At 45.6% G+C, this 16,651-nt stretch overlaps 1 protein-coding gene across 1 annotated transcript in view; it reads left to right on the top strand.

Moving 5' to 3' along the window:
- CCDC33 (coiled-coil domain containing 33) overlaps positions 1–16,651 on the top strand; it is a gene marked incomplete in the record, with an annotated part of 103,756 nt that overhangs the window by 72,765 nt on the left and 14,340 nt on the right. The window contains 4 exon segments of the mRNA XM_087704040.1: positions 539–662; positions 1,448–1,581; positions 2,663–2,734; positions 12,706–12,852. Coding sequence (XP_087560166.1) covers positions 539–662; positions 1,448–1,581; positions 2,663–2,734; positions 12,706–12,852 — 477 coding nt within the window.

Consider the following 16,651-nt stretch of genomic DNA (forward strand, 5'->3'; position numbering starts at 1 on the left):
CCTCTAGGTGTGGTCTTACTAAGGCTTTCTAGAGTGGTATCAGCATTCCAGTTGATCTTGATTGTATGCAGAGGTGGGCTCCTACCAGTTCGCACCAGTTCAGTAGAACCGGTTCGTCAAATCTACCGAACCGGTTAGAAGAGGTTCCATCAGTGGACCCAGAAGCAGGCCACACCTACAGAAGAGGTTCCAAAGTTTTTGGAAACCCACCACTGACACACACACACAGAGAAAGACAGACAGACAGACAGGCTCACACAGAGAGAGAAAGAGAAAGAAAGAAAGAAAGAAAGAAAGAGTGAGAGAGATGAAAGAAAAAGGGGAAAAGGGACAGAGACACAAAAGGAAGGAAAGAGAGAGAGAGAGAGAGAGAGAGAGAAAACACATGGCGGGCAAGCCACTCCCACCAGGTCACATGGCAGGCAAGCCACTCCCACAAAGGAGGCCACACCCACAGAGTAGGTTCGAAAAATTTTTGAAACCCACCACTGATTGTATGTCTCTATCTTTTTCACCCTATCTTTCCCCCAACTCTCAGGTGACGCCATTCAGGGGACCTCCTGAACAACCCACCTGGAATACTTCCTTCCTGTTTCAAGGAAGGGATGGTGCTACTGCATTTTCGGATGATACGGCCTTGCTAATTGAATATTATCAATCAAGTAAGTCCCAGACATCTTCTTTCTAAGAGAGGAGAATGAGGTCCGGAAACTTGCCAACTCTTCCCAGATCATAGGTCATTGTTCATTGTTCTGACCCCCCCTCATCCCACACCAACATACTCCGTGCCAAAGATAAGTTACGGCATTTAATTAACAGACAGACAGGTCCTTGGCAGCAAACCGGCACAGACAAGCTTGGGCAGCAATCCAGCACAGATGAGCCGTGGCAGCAATCCAGCCTGCCAAGCTCACAATAATGTTCTCCAACATTAGTTTCTGTGTTGACTTCTGCAAGAGGGGCGTGTGCACAAGCAGTCCTTTTATAGTCTGGAGAGGAGCCTAATGACCACCCGCTGAGTGCAATCACCTCCTGTAATTGCGTAATTGTTCCTGATGCCTAGTAGCTCTTCGATGGCGTGCATCCAGGAACATCCTGCTATGACACCACCTTGTTTTCTCTTTCTTTTCTTTTCTCCCTCCCTTCCTTCTCTACTTCCTTCCTTCCTCCTCTCCTTCCCCTTCTTCCTTCCCTTACTTCTCCCCTACTCCTACCCTCTGTCTTCTCCTTCCTACCCTCTCTCCTTCTCTTTTTCTCTCTTCCTCCCTCCTCTCCTTCTCCTTCTCTCCCTCCCACCCACCTCTCCTTACCTCTTTCTTAATGGGAAGAATCTGAATTCTAAAATTAGCAGTTCCCGAGAAAGACCAATAACTTTGTTTTATTTGATCTTTCCTATTATTCTACGAAGTAAGCTAATCCCCTTTTTATTCTTCTCCAACACGACCAGCCTCAGGAGAAGATCTGGAAGGCAAGTCAACATTTTTAGGATACTCCGTGTTGCCACTGACCAATCGAGTTTACCGAAAGCTTGTGGCGGACAGTAGCCGAAGTGGAATCAGGGTAGAAAATCTACCCATCCAGGTAGGAATGGATGGATCAGATTATAGTGGAATAATGTTGGTTTTTTCCCCCCCAAATGGGTGCATTCCATCACATTTGTGCTCCAGGTCATTCTCTTCCCACTGGGCCAATTTTGAAATGTATGGATGTCAACTCTCGAAAGTCATGTTGGTTGGGGAATTCTAGAGATTGAAGTCCACACATCCCAAAGTTGCCCAGATTGGAAAACACTGTTCTAGAACAATGTAGTATTGTAGGTTCCGTCTCAAACTGTCAATGTAAATGACATGGATACGTTTTGGAAGAGGATTCATCTTAATCTTTGGAATAAGTCAGGGGTGGGTTCCTGCCAGTTCTAACCTCTTCTATAGAAGAGGTTCCACAAATCTACAGTGCCGTTTAGAACCGGTTCCAGCTCCCTTCCCCCTCCCATCTGCACATTATCAAGATGAAGAGCGAGAGGAGGAATTCTGGGAGTTGAAGTCCACAAGTCTTAAAGCTGTCAAGTTTGAACATCCCTGGAATTTTTTTCTAAAGGGTTGGGGGTGCAAGGGTCTTGTAACTTGACAGCTTTAAGACTTGTGTGGTTCAAATGCCAGAGTTTCTGAGCGAACATTTTGGTTGCTAAGCAAGAGTGTTGTTAAGTGAGTTTCACCACATTTTACAAGTTGGCCATGCCCACCCAGTCACATGTCCGGCAAGCCACTCCCACAAAGCAGCCACATCTACAGAAGAGGTTCTAAAAAAATTTGAAACCCACCACTGGAATAAGTCAACGGATGAATGAAACTCTTGATGACCAAATGAAGTTCTTCCAGTCTTTGGATGACCCACTTGTGGAGATCAAGAGAGAAGAATTCTTGTTCCCCTATGCTTCTTGAAAACTTTTTGAACGGCTCTTTTTTTAAAAAAAAAAATGCAGCTTAGGTTAGCTGGCCCTTTAATCTTCTCCAGCAAAGCAATTCTTCGATACTAAGAAGGAAACAGGCATAATCGATTTTATTAAGGCTTTAGAATTCTTCTAAAGAACCTTGAGTAACGAATTCTACATACTGTATGGATTGTGTGAATTGATTTTGCCTTTTGCTTGTTATTTCCCCAGGATACCCCTATGAAAACCATGTCTGGTGGATCCCCTACTGTCCAACTTGGTCTTCAGTTGATCAACTCAGAGGTAAGGTTGGGAAACAGCAGTTTGCAACGACTTGGGAGCTTCCTACCAGAATGCCAAATGCCTTGATTGCAGTCAATCCTTTGGACTTAAGTGGTCATAATCCATACAGGACTGGGTGTGTGTGTGAATAGTTCTCATCCTTAGTTTCATGTATCTTAGAAAAATAGGAGTGTGGAGAAAGAGAGACAGAGATAGAGAAAGACAGAGACAGAGAGAGACAGACAGAGACAGACAGAGAGAGAGATAGAGAAAGAGAGACAGAGAGACACAGAGAGTGAGAAGAGAGAGCGAGAAAGAGAGAGAGAGAGAAAGAGAGACAGAGGGAGAGACACAGAGAGTGAGAAGAGAGAGACAGTGAGAGAGACAGAGAGAGAGAGAAAGAGAGACAGAGATAGAGAAAGACAGAGACAGAGAGAGACAGAGAGAGAGAGACAGAGAGAGAGATAGAGAAAGAGAGACAGAGAGACACAGAGAGTGAGAAGAGAGAGCGAGAAAGAGAGAGAGAGAGAGAGAAAGAGAGACAGAGGGAGAGACAGAGAGACACAGAGAGTGAGAAGAGAGAGACAGAGAGAGAGACAGAGAGAGAGAGAAAGAGAGACAGAGATAGAGAAAGACAGAGACAGAGAGAGACAGAGAGAGAGAGAGAGACAGACAGAGAAAGAGAGACAGAGAGACACAGAGAGTGAGAAGAGAGAGCGAGAAAGAGAGAGAGAGACAGAGAGACACAGAGAGTGAGAAGAGAGAGAGAGACAGAGAGAGACAGAGAGAGACAAAGAGAGACAGAGAGACACAGAGAGTGAGAAGAGAGAGAGAGAAAGAGAGAAAGAGAGAAGAAAGAGAGAATGTCAATTAATATACATCATTTGATCACAGTTCATGCAAGACATTAAACTCTAGGTCTAAGTTGTGAAATAAACCATTTTATTGTTTACTATGATAGCCCAATTCTTGTTAATGCTACAAGTGGGTTACCACAAAAGACTGACTCACAAGCTATCCCTTCTCAGGATGGTGTCGGGAGAAAAGAGGAAATAACACAGTGGTGGGATTCAATTTTTTTTTTTGCTACCAGTTCTGTGGGCGTGGCTTGGTGGGCGTGGCATGACTTGGTGGGTATGGCTTGGTGGGCATGGCAGGGGAAGTATACTGTAAAATCACCATTCCCTCCCGATCAGCTGGGACTCAGGAGGCAGAGAATAGATGGGGGCATGGCCAGCCAGCGGTGGTATTTGCCGGTTCTCCGAACTATTCAAAATTTCTACTCCCGGCTTCTTCAAAACTGGTCAGGACCTGCTGAATACCACCTCTGGAATAACGCAACAGGTTTCTTGGCATCTAAATCTAGCCGTGCTTGGAATGCAATTCTTCTCGGGAGCGAAATAATTCATATTCAACCAGTGCCCTGGAAACACGTCCTCTGTTCGAAAATCGATGCATTTCCAAGCTTGTGCAGGCTCGCTCGGCATACGAAAGCTATGCAAATGCGGTGTTTGTCCAAAGAGGCATTCTTGCAGACGGAAATGCACAACAGATGCAACACAATGTTCCTTAATCCTTTCGCTGCTTGGAATCCACCATCTTGCTTAGACCTCTGCCCGCCTGTCTCCTAAGTCTGAGGCTGGATTGAATTAAGCGTCTTTCCCTCTCCTCCTCCTCCTCCTCCTCCTCCTCCTCCTCCTCCTCCTCCTCCTCCTCCTCCTCCTCCCCCCCTCCTCCTCGCAATTCTATCCAAGCCCTGTAAAAGCATTAGAAACCCCAGGCGGCTGGGCAGCCGACTCCGAGTAGCATAGAGAGTGGGGCCTCCTAAATCCATGTCATGAATATAGATGATGTTTGACATGGCCTTGGAAAGCACCTCCTGGCTGCCTTCCCTTTCTCCTCTCTGCAGGCTGGCAGGCTTGGTGGGGGGGGAAACCCAGAGGTTGAGAGCAATTCATAGCTAGGTACCCGTTTCAACTCGCCGGGGCTAAATTACATTGTGGATCAATGGGGAGGGTGGAAATAAGAAAGGGAAGAGGGAAACGGAAAGGGAGAAAACACAATAATTTTGCAACTCACCGTTGACCCACAAACAACCGGTCCTGGTAGAACAATTTGCAAGACGGGAAGCGGTCTTCAGGATGACACAAGGAGCACTGCATCGCTGCAGCCCAAATTTGGCCTCTTTTATGGAATAGAATAGAATAGGATAGAATAGAATAGAATAGAATAGAATAGAATAGAATAGAATAGAATAGAATAGAATAGAATAGAATAGAACAGAACAGAACAGAACAGAACAGAACAAAACAGAATAAATATTGGAATGAAAAATAGAATAGAATAAATATTGGAATGAAGAATAGAATAGAATAAATATTGGAATGAAGAATAGAATAGAATAAATATTGGATTGAAGAATAGAATAGAATAAATATTGGAATGAAGAATAGAATAGAATTCAATAGAATTCAATAGAATTCAATAGAATTCAATAGAATAGAATAGAATAGAATAGAATAGAATAGAATGGAGTAGAATAGAATAAATATTGGGATGAAGAATAGAATAGAATAAATATTGGAATGAAGAATAGAATAGAATAGAATGGAATAGAACAGAACAGAATAAATATTGGAATGAAGAATAGAATAAAATAGAATAGAATAAATATTGGAACGAAGAATAGAATAGAATTCAATAGAATAGAATTCAATAGAATAGAATAGAATAGAATAAGTATTGGGATGAAGAATAGAATAGAATAGAATAGAATAGAATAGAACAGAACAGGACAGGACAGGACAGGACAGAATAGAATAGAACAGAATAGAACAGAATAGAACAGAATAGAACAGAATAGAACAGAATAGAACAGAATAGAATAGAATAGAACAGAACAGAATAAATATTGGAATGAAGAATAGAAATATTGGAATGAAGAATAGAATAGAATTCAATAGAATTCAATAGAGTAGAACAGAATAGAATAGAATAAATATTGGGATGAAAATTAGAATAGAATAGAATTCTTTATCGGCGAAGTGTGATTCGACACATGAGGAATTTGTCTTTGGTGCCTGTGCTCTCAGTGTACATAAGGAGAATAAAATACATTCATCAAGAATAAAAAGACACAACACTTAGTGATAGTCAAGGTTACTAATAAGCTATCAAATCGTACTAGGAAACAGATAAAAAAACAATGTAAATTGTAAAGATAGAAGCAACATGGTTATAGTCATAAGTATGGAGAGATAGGTACTAGAAAGGATGAGAAGAAGAATAGTAATACAGTCCTAATAAATTATTTGACAGTGTTGTGGGAATTAGTTGTTAAGCAGAGGGATGGCATTCAGGAAAAAAACTGTCCTTGTGTCTAGTTGTCTTGGTGTGCAGTGCCGTATAGCGTCGTTTTGAGGGTAGGAGTTGAAACAATTTATGTCCAGGATGCGAGGGGTCTGTAGATATTTTCACAGCCCACTTTTTGACTCATGCAGTCTATAGGTCCTCAATGGAACGCAGGTTGGCACTAATTGTTTTTTCTGCAGTAGAAGAAACGCTGGGGGCCTGTAGAAGACCAATGTTGAACCTGTAGAAGCCGCGATGCTTCTGTGCTCTTCCTTCCTAACTTGGGCCAAATTTAAACCTGGCAGGTTAATTCCTTTGCTCTTTTCATCCGGAGCCACCCACCCTTATCCACGGTTTGGGGCCGGGCTGTCTGGGGAAGCACTTGGGAGAGGAGGGGGGGGGGCTGCACATGATGAATTATTCACAGGGGCGTCAGTAAGTGCAGAATTAATCCCCGTTTCTTCCAGCTGGCTGCTGCACTAAATTATCACTCCTGGTCATGCGGGAAAATGCTGCAGAATTCATTTAGCTGATTATTGTTTTGATCTCGGAAGGACTGTGGGTTGCGGAGACCCTCCCCCTCTGGTGCTAATAAATACACAAACACACAGAGAAAGAGGGGGAGAGAGAGAGGAGGAGGAGGAGAAGGAGGAAGAAGAAAAAGATAATGATGATGATGAAGAAGAAGAAGCTTAGAACATCATTTGTTCTGAGGAGGAGGAGGAAGGAGGAAGGAGAAGGGAGAAGAAGGAGGAGGAGGAGGAGAAGGAGAAGGAGAAGGAGGAGGAGAAGAAGAAGAAGAAGAAGAAGAAGAAGAAGAAGAAGAAGAAGAAGAAGAAGAAGAAGAAGAAGAAGAAGAAGAAGAAGAAGAAGAAGAAGAAGAAATAATGTTTTTTCCTTCCCCTACAAGTTTGGAACTACCAATATCCCCAACTTTTATAATGATAATAAATCATATTTATAACTCTGGCCAGGACTTTAGCTCCTACAAACTTCTGCCCATTTCCCATTGAAAGCAAGAACCTTACAATCCTGTATTTTAATTTATTTGACAGGGAGGGGGAGAGGAAGAGAGACATAGGGAGAGGGGGAGAGAGAAAGAGAGAGGGAAAGGGGGGAAGAAGACAGGGAGAAGGAGGGGGAGAGAGAAAGAAAGAGAGAGGAAGAGAGGAAGAGAGGGAGGGAAAGAAAGGGAGGGAGAAGAAGAGAGTGTGAGAGAGTGACAGAGGGAGTGGGAGAGGGAGAGAGAAAGAGAGGGAGGGAGAAGAAGAGAGGGAGAGAAGGAGGGAGATAGTGGGAGAATGGGAGAGAAGAAGAGAGGGAGTGTGACAGGGAGAGAGAAAGAGAGAGGGAGAGAAAGAGGGAGGGAGAAGAAGAGAGGGAGGGAGAAGAAGAGAGGGAAAGAAGGAGGGAAAGTGGGAGAAGAAGAGAGGGAGTGGGACAGGGAGAGAGAGAGGAAGAGAGGGGAAAAGAGAGAGAAGGAGAGAGAGGGAGAGAGAAAGAGGGAGGGGAAGAAGAGAGGGAGAAGGAGAGAGGGAGAGAAGGTGGGAGAGAGAGAGAGTAGAAGAAGAAGAGAGGGAGAGAGAAAGAAAGAGAGAGGGAGAGAAAGAGAGAGGGAGAGAGGCTTGGCTCAGGAACATCTATGGAGCTTTCTAAAGCCATGGGGGGGGTGTTAATTAATTCTAAAAGGAGCAGGGATCTTAAGCCGTCATTTCTTCCCCCTCCCCCCCATGCTTGCTGTCACATTAAACTGCTTTAACATGAGTCCTCCCCCCTCCCTTCCCCACCTCCTTTTCCTTTCGTTTTCTTTTTAAACACACCCAAAAAGGAGATCTTGGCCCATCACCATGAGATTCAATCGGTTGCCATGTGTGGTGGGGCTCCCTCCCCAGTGACAGGTGGTGATGGATTGCTAAGTGCAGGGTGGGTGAGGGGGAGTACATAAATTAAAGGATAATGTAGAATGATGTACTGCCAGGGTGGTCAGCCCACCAGCTGCCTGCAGCCCCCCAATTAATTCTTCTTCTTCTTCTTCTTCTTCTTCTTCTTCTTCTTCTTCTTCTTCTTCTTCTTCTTCTTCTTCTTCTTCTTCTTCTTCTTCTTCTTCTTCTTCCTCCTCCTCCTCTTCCTCCTCCTCCTCCTCTTCTTCTTCTTCTTCTTCTTCTTCTTCTTCTTCTTCTTCTTCTTCTTCTTCTTCTTCTTCTTCTTCTTCTTCTTCTTCTTCTTCTTCTTCTTTACCCACCTCGGAAGGATGGAAGGCTGAGTCAACCCTGAGCCGGTGAGATTTGAACAGCCGAACTGCAGAACTAGCAGTCAGCTGAAGTAGCCTGCAGTACTGCACTCTAACCACTGCACCACCTCGGCTCATTCTTCTTCTTCCTCTTCCTCTTCTTCTTCCCCTCCTCCTCCTCCTCCTCCTCCTCCTCCTGAGTGATCAGTCCACCAGCTGCCTGCAGCCCTCCCAAATAATATTATTATTTCTTCCTCTTCCTCTTCCTCTTCCTCTTCCTCTTCCTCTTCCTCTTCCTCTTCCTCTTCCTCTTCCTCTTCCTCTTCCTCTTCCTCTTCTCCTTCTCCTTCTCCTCCTCCTCCTCCTCCTCCTTTCTTCCTTCTTTCTCCTCCTCCCGCCCCCAATAGCACACCTGACCATTCTTCATACGACCACTAGGTGGCAGCAAAGACTTAACCACTCCATGCGCGCTTTGCTGCTCTCTACTGGTCACACAACATGTTGCAGCTCATCCCTAACAGCGGTACTTTCATAAACTTGTGGGTCTGTGAACTCTGCCCATTTCTCCTTTGGCCCCGGATCCATCAGGCCATAGGTTGGAAGCTGATACACTCAGAGGCTGCATGTTGTGCTTATTGCCCGTGCAAAAAACGGTCATAAAACCAAGCACAGTCGCCTTGTTCAGCAACAGAAATTCTGGTCCCACATTGTGGTCGTAAGTAAGATTATCTGTATAGATCAGTGGTAGAAAACCTTTTCAGCAAACTGGAACACATGTTCATATACACACGCACTTGTGTGTGCTGGAAACCCAAAGACTAATTGGCTGGCGCACGCATGCCTGGTTTTGGCGAATTTTTCAGGCCATTTTCAGGCCGTTTTTCCTGGCCATTTTGAGGGTGTTTTTCCGGGCCGTTTTCCAACACTCCGGTGCCCGCAAAGTCCAGCTGGCTGGCACACATATGTGCACGGGAAACCAGAAGAGCAGCTGGCGAGGGTGCGCATGCCCACACAGATGGCTCTGGGTGCCACCTCTGGCCTGCGTGCATACATTCGCCATCGTGAATATAGATCAATGATAGTTAATATTTTTGTCCTCGCAGGCCAAAAGCACACACATACATGCACACACACACCCATAATGCAATGCGTGCATGACACCTCCCCCATGCACCATGCCCCCCTGCGCATACGCATGTAACACCCCTCCCCCGTGCCTGGTTTTGAGCCTAGCGGGGCTGCCTGCAGCTTCCTGTGATCAAAAATGGGCCACAGGGGGGCACTGCACCCCCCATGCTCCTCTGTGCAAACTACCCTGCCCACGGATTCGTGCAGAGACCTGAAAATCAGCTGCCACGAGGCTCGCGCGCATGTGCAGTAAAGCTCAGCTGGGCCAGTGGTGGGTTGCAGGCGGTACGCCCTGGTACGGGCGTACTGGAGCCTGACCGGAGCACCGGATACAGTTCCGGTGTGGTGCTCCGGAGGAGGGCACACCTGCCCCCCCTCGCTCCTTACCTGTTCTTTAAGCTTTTGGCGCTTCCACGCAGCCGCATGACGCGTATGGCGCCTGCACGATGCTCCGCCGAGCATCGCGGAGGCTTGCGGAAGCGCCGCAGGCAAGTACCGCACACATCCATGCGGGTGACGCCGGGGCCTTTCCAACCACTACTGGAACCCACCACTGAGCTGGGCCGAGGGCTTGCGTGCCCGCAGAGAGGGCTGTGCGTGGCACCTGTGGTGGGTATAGATAGACACATCCATGCGTGCTCTCACATCTCTTCACTGAAGGCTGTTTTCTCAGCAGAATGTTCTTCTTCTGAGTTACAACCCCCCCTCCTCCTCTAAGCCCCCCCCCTTCCCAGCATCGTTAGACATCGTGATTGCTGCGGAAATTATAGAGCAGTGATAGAATTACTACTGAGCGGGAACGATTCCACCGGCTTCGCTTTGTTAGACAGCTAATGAGTGGCAGACAGCGAGGCCACGGCGAAGCGGAGCAAGGGAGGGAAAAAAACGAACGTCTTTGTCGAACGAAAATTTGCCGGTTTCCGCCGCCTGCTCCCAGAGGAAGTTTTAGGGGGAAATTAATTGAATTAGGAGGGGGGGGGCAGACATGGCAAGCTTCGTTGGCCGAGGCTTGCTCCTTTTTTTTTCATCAGATGCGGGGGGGGGGAGGAAGGCGATAATAATTTCAGTCGATTCTGGGCCTCATCTGGGTGGTCGGCTTGGCGGGATTGACAATGAGGTCTGCCTTTTGCAGGAAGTCCTTTTGGGGGTTGTCTGGATTTAATTGACGCTTGCCAGCCGAAAGCCTGATGGTTGATGCCAAGGAGGGTTGGCTGAGGTCAAACTTTGCTCCCCAGCCGGGTGAAATATGTAGATGGGCAACAGAGGTGGTATTCAGCAGGTTCTGACCAGTTCTGGAGAACCAGAAGCGGAAATTTTGAGTAGTTCGGAGAACCGGCAAATACCACCTCTGGCTGGCCACGCCCCTGTCTATTCTCTGCCTCCCGAGTCTCAGCTGATCTGGAGGGAATGGGGATTTCGCAGTAACCTTCCCTTGCAGTGTATCTCAAACTTGGCAACGTGAAGATGAGTGGACTTCAACGGTTGGACTAGGAGACCTCCAAAGTCCTATTCTGCTACTCTGTGGCTATTCTGTAATTAAGGAGACTCCCGGAGAGTTAGGAGGCTGGGTTGACAATTTGCCAACCTGTGTTTGAAGTCCGAGTGCCGCTGTGTGACAGGGTGTGCTTCCGTCACTCCCCCCAGTTCCTGCCAACCTAGCTGTTTAAAACGCAAGTAGATAAAGAACTACTACACACCGGTGGTAGGTTGATGGGGATGGTAGGTGAGGACACGAAAGGAACTCCCCAACGGGACATCCCTCGGGCAACGGTGATGTCCCTGACGCATTCTTCCACCCTGGCAGTGCTTTGATGGGTTCGACACGGAGGTATAGTGTTGTTCTGTTTGTTGTTCTGTTATTCTGTTTGCCTCTCTCCTCCAAATCTGGAGAGATGCAGATTTTTAAGAAAGCGAATCCAAGAATAAGCAGAGCAGTCCTACCTTCTCCCCCCCCCCCCCGCCATTAAGACTCAAATAAGCCGTCACAGCCTGGAGTCACGGCATCAGAATTGGCGGTAGCCACTTTGCTGCCGGACCCAGGGAGCGTCCAATTTAACCAGTTAGCCCTAGGATTGTAGGAAATGAAGGGATCATATTGGTGAGCACGGAGAGGTTGCCTTAGCCCTTGATGGAATTCTACTTCATTAACCACCCATCAATGTTTGTTCAAGACCATCTGCCGTTTGTTATGCCCCTTAGATTTCCTGACAGTGAGAACCATTAATCAGTGGAACAGAAGTTGCCTCCCGAAGTTGCTGCAAATGCTCCAACACTGGAGGTTTTTAAGGAGATGTTGGATAACCATTTGTCTGAAGTGCTGTAGGGTTTCCTGCCTGGGCAGGGGGTTGGACTAGAAGACCTCCAAGGTCCCTTCCAATTCTGTTATTCTATTCTATTCTCTTTTCTATTCGGTTTTCTATTCTATTCTATTCTATTTTATTCTATTCTATTCTACATTCAATTCCATTCTATTCTACATTCCATTCCATTCTATTCTACATTCAATTCTACTCTATTCTACATTCAATTCTTTTCTATTTTATTCTTCATTCCATTCCATTCCATTCCATCCCATTCTATTCTATTTCAGTCTACATTCTATTCTATTCTATTCCATTCTATTCTATTCCATTCTACTCTATTCTACATTCAATTCTATTCTACATTCTATTCCATTCCATTCCATTCTATTCTATTATATTCTACATTCAATTCTACTCTATTCTACATTCAATTCTTTTCTATTTTATTCTTCATTCCATTTCATTCCATTCTATTCTATTCTATTTCATTCTACATTCAATTCTATTCTACATTCTATTCTATTCTATTCTATTCTACTCTATTCTACATTCAATTCTTTTCTATTTTATTCTTCATTCCATTTCATTCCATTCTATTCTATTTCATTCTACATTCAATTCTATTCTACATTCTACTCTATTCTATTCTATTCTATTCTATTCCATTCCATTCCATTCAATTCCATTCTACTCTATTCTACATTCAATTCTTTTCTATTTTATTCTTCATTCCATTTCATTCCATTCTATTCTATTCTATTTCATTCTACATTCAATTCAATTCTATTCTACATTCTATTCTATTCTATTCTATTCCATTCCTTTCTATTCTATTCTACATTCAATTCTTTTCTATTTTATTCTTCATTCCATTCCCTTCTATTCTATTCAATTTCCCTCCTCTGCTTTCCAAGGCCCAAGGTTTTTAAGGCATCTTCACGCCTGGCCATCGTAATGTCTTCTTGTTTTGTTCTGCCTAGAGGCCAGATACCTTTCTGACTTCATCAACCACGAATGGCCTTCCCATTTTGGATCCAGAGTTGGTGGGAGAGCTGGGGACCATCAAGGAACCTTGGACAAGACCAACTTCCAAAAATGAACAGAAGACCAGTTCAGCTAGAGATAGCGTGAGTGATTTATTTTCCTACTTTGTTATAGTCCTCGCTTCCTAGCAACCTCATAGAGTGAAGCTCTCTTTGACTGTGAAAACAGTAGAAATCATGACTTAGCAGTAGACTTAGCAGTAGACTTAGCAGTAGACTTATATACCGCTTCATAGGGCTTTCAGGCCTCTCTAAGCGGTTTACAGAGAGTCAGCATATTGCCCCCAACAACAATCCGGGTCCTCATTTTACCCACCTCGGAAGGATGGAAGGCTGAGTCAACCCTGAGCCGGTGAGATTTGAACCGCTGACCTGCTGATCTAGCAGTAGCCTGCAGTGCTGCATTTAACCACTGCGCCACCTTGGCTCTTACCCTTGTAATATTTTGTTTGTTTCCAAGAATTTCTAGTACTGGTTCTCCAAACTACTCAAAATTTCTGCTACCGGTTCTCTGAACTACTCAAAATTCCCGCTACCGGTTCTCTGAGATACTCAGAATTTCTGCTACTGGTTCTCTGAACTCCTCAAAATTTCCACTACTAGTTCTCCGAACTACCCAAAACTTCCACTACCGGTTCTCTGAACTAAAACTTTTCGTTACCGGTTCTCTGAACTACTCAAAATTTTCGCTACCGGTTCTCTGAACTACTCAAAATTTCTGCTACCGGTTCTCTGAACTCCTCAAAATTTCCACTACTAGTTCTCCGAACTACTCAAAACTTCCGCTACCGGTTCTCTGAACTATTCAAAATTTCCGCTACCGGTTCTCTGAACTACTCAAAATTTTCACTACCGGTTCTCCGAACTACTCAAAACTTCCGCTACCGGTTCTCTGAACTATTCAAAATTTCCGCTACCGGTTCTCTGAACTACTCAAAATTTTCACTACCGGTTCTCTGAACTACTCAAAATTTCTGCTACTGGTTCTCTGAACTCCTCAAAATTTTCCGCTACCGGTTCTCTGAAATATTCAAGATTTCCGCTACCGGTTCTCTGAACTACTCAAAATTTCCGCTACCGGTTCTCCAGAACCTGTCAGAACCTGTTGGATTTCACCCCCGTGTCAAACTCAAGGCCCGTGGGCCGGATCCCACCTTACTGAAAACTGACCCACAGAACCAGCCTGGAAATATCAAAGGGTCGACCTGCGGTGGCTCTGCCAACCAAAACAGGCCATGGGGAGGCCACATGCAGCCCCCCACGTGGCCCATCTTCTGCCTCCAGGGCCTCCATCAGCACTTTGCCAGGAAAAACGGGCCACCCTGAGGCACTGCCAGCCCATGGAGGAGAGCTACGATGCTGATCTTGAAGAAATCCAGTTGGACATCCCTGCTCTAATCCAATCTTCGAATTGAATTTTCCGACAGCTGGAGAAATTCCTCCCTGACCTCATTCTGAGGAGGAACCTGGCTGGTAGGATCCAAGGCTTTCAGCGCAATGATGAGAATTTGATTGCGAACTCATTTAGTCCATTCCTGGCTATTACGGCTACATTATCTCAAGACCTGAGGGCCACTTCCGACTCATAACTGTCAGCTCCTCACCATAAGACTGAGATCAGCAAAACCTGGACACGGATAACATCATTTGCTCGGTCTTCCAGACCCAACACTGGCTAAGTAGAGGCCTTGGGTGTTCCATCAATCTTAACGTTAAAAAAGAAAGCAGACACAAAAGGAACAAGACCTCAGAGCTCACCTATTCCATATCTCAATGGGACATGGTGGCTCAGGGGCTAAGACGCTAAGTCGGTCAGAAAGGTCGGCAGTTCGGCGGTTCGAATCCCTAGCGCTGGGTAACGGAGTGAGCTCCCGTGACTTGTCCCAGCTTCTTCCAACCTAACAGTTCGAAAACATGTTAAAAATGCAAGTAGAAAAATAGGAGCCACCTTTGGTGGGAAGGGAACAGCGTTCCGTGCGCCTTCAACGTCGAGTCATGCCGGCCACATGACCACGGAGACGTCTTCGGACAGCGCTGGCTCTTCGGCTTTGAAACGGAGTTGAGCATCACCCCCTAGAGTCGGGAACAACTAGCACATAAGTGCAAGGGGAAACCACGTAGTCTATTCCTAGATGGACTATCTAGGTGAAGAAATTTTTTGGGGGAGAACTTGAGAAAGAGGGAGGAGGACGAGTGGTTTTCCCTCCCAGAATAGAGCAGATGTGTGTGAATTCAGTAAAATTAAATAATTCCCTAAAAGAGTCACTTTGGGGCAGAGGTAGGTTTCTACCAGTTCGCACCTATTCGGTAGAACCGGTTCGGTCAAATTTACCGAACCGGTTAGAAGAGGTTCCACCAGAAAGCAGGCCACACCTACAGAAGAGGTTCCAAAAATTTTTGAAACCCGCCACACACACACACACACACACAAAGACTCACACAGAGAAAGAGAAAGAAAAAGAAAGAAAGAAAGAAAGAAAGAAAGAAAAAAGAAAAAAAAAAGAAAGAAAAAGTGAGAGAGAGAGATGAAAGAAAAAAAGGAAAAAGGGACAGAGAGACAAAAGGAAGGAGAGAGAGGGAGGGGAGAGAGAGAGAGAGAGAGAGAGAGAGAGAGAGAGAGAGAGAACACATGGCCGGCAAGCCACACCCACCAGGTCACATGGCCGGCAAGCCACTCCCATAAAGGAGGCCACACCCACAGAGTAGGTTCGAAAATTTTTTGAAACCCGCCACTCACACACACACAGAGAGACTCACACAGAGAAAGAGAAAGAAAAAGAAAGGAATAAAGAAAGAAAGAAAAAAGAAAGAAAAAGTGAGACAGAGATGAAAGAAAAAAAGGAAAAAGGGACAGAGAGACAAAAGGAAGGAGAGAGAGAGAGAACACATGGCCGGCAAGCCACTCCCACCAGGTCACATGGCCGGCAAGCCACTCCCATAAAGGAGGCCACACCCACAGAGTAGGTTCGAAAAATTTTTGAAACCCGCCACTCACACACACACAGAGAGACTCACACAGAGAAAGAGAAAGAAAAAGAAAGGAATAAAGAAAGAAAGAAAAAAGAAAGAAAAATGAGAGAGATGAAAGAAAAAAAGGAAAAAGGGACAGAGAGACAAAAGGAAGGAGAGAGAGAGAGAGAGAGAGAACACATGGCCGGCAAGCCACACCCACCAGGTCACATGGCCGGCAAGCCACACCCATAAAGGAGGCCACACCCACAGAGTAGGTTCAAAAATTTCTTTGAAACCCACCACTGCTTTGGGGAGACAGGTGTTGTGGAAATTGGATCAATAAAAACGGTGGTGTGCAAGCATAGCAGAAGGTAGCAAAAAGGCACCGGAAATTTTCAGAACTCACAAAGACTATTCTTCTTTCAATGACACGGCTCATTGTCGAGATGCTTTTAGAGAGATAATTTGTCTTTCCAATTGTTCACGCGGCCTTGAGAGCCATTTTGGCGTAGAGGCATCAGGCAAGAAAGCGCCCTGCGAGTTCTAGACTCACACAAAGCCAGCTGGGTGGCCTTGAGCCAGCCATGCTCTCCTTTCCCTAGGAAGATTGAAAGAGCGAAGGGCTTCTGAAAAAACCTGGCTGAGAAAACGGCAGGGGTTTCTTCGGGCAGTTGTCAGGAATCAAGAGTGGCAGGAAAAAGAAGGGAAGGGGAGAAAAGGAAGGGAGGGAAGAGGAGGGAAGGGGGGGGGAAGAGGAAGGGGAAGGGGAGGGGAAGAAAGACAGGGAAGGGAAGGAAAGGAGAATGAAAGGAGAATGAAAACAGAAAAGGAAGGGAAAGAAAGGAAAATGAAAACAGAAAGGAAAGGGGAATGAAAACAGGAAGGGAAGAAAAGGGGAATGAACAGAAAGGGAAGGGAAAAGAAGGGAAGG

The sequence above is a fragment of the Thamnophis sirtalis genome, unplaced genomic scaffold (assembly GCF_051295495.1).
Source record: "Thamnophis sirtalis isolate CommonGarterSnake01/CBP01778 unplaced genomic scaffold, rThaSir2_p1.2 scaffold_2, whole genome shotgun sequence".
Taxonomy (NCBI): domain Eukaryota; kingdom Metazoa; phylum Chordata; class Lepidosauria; order Squamata; family Natricidae; genus Thamnophis; species Thamnophis sirtalis.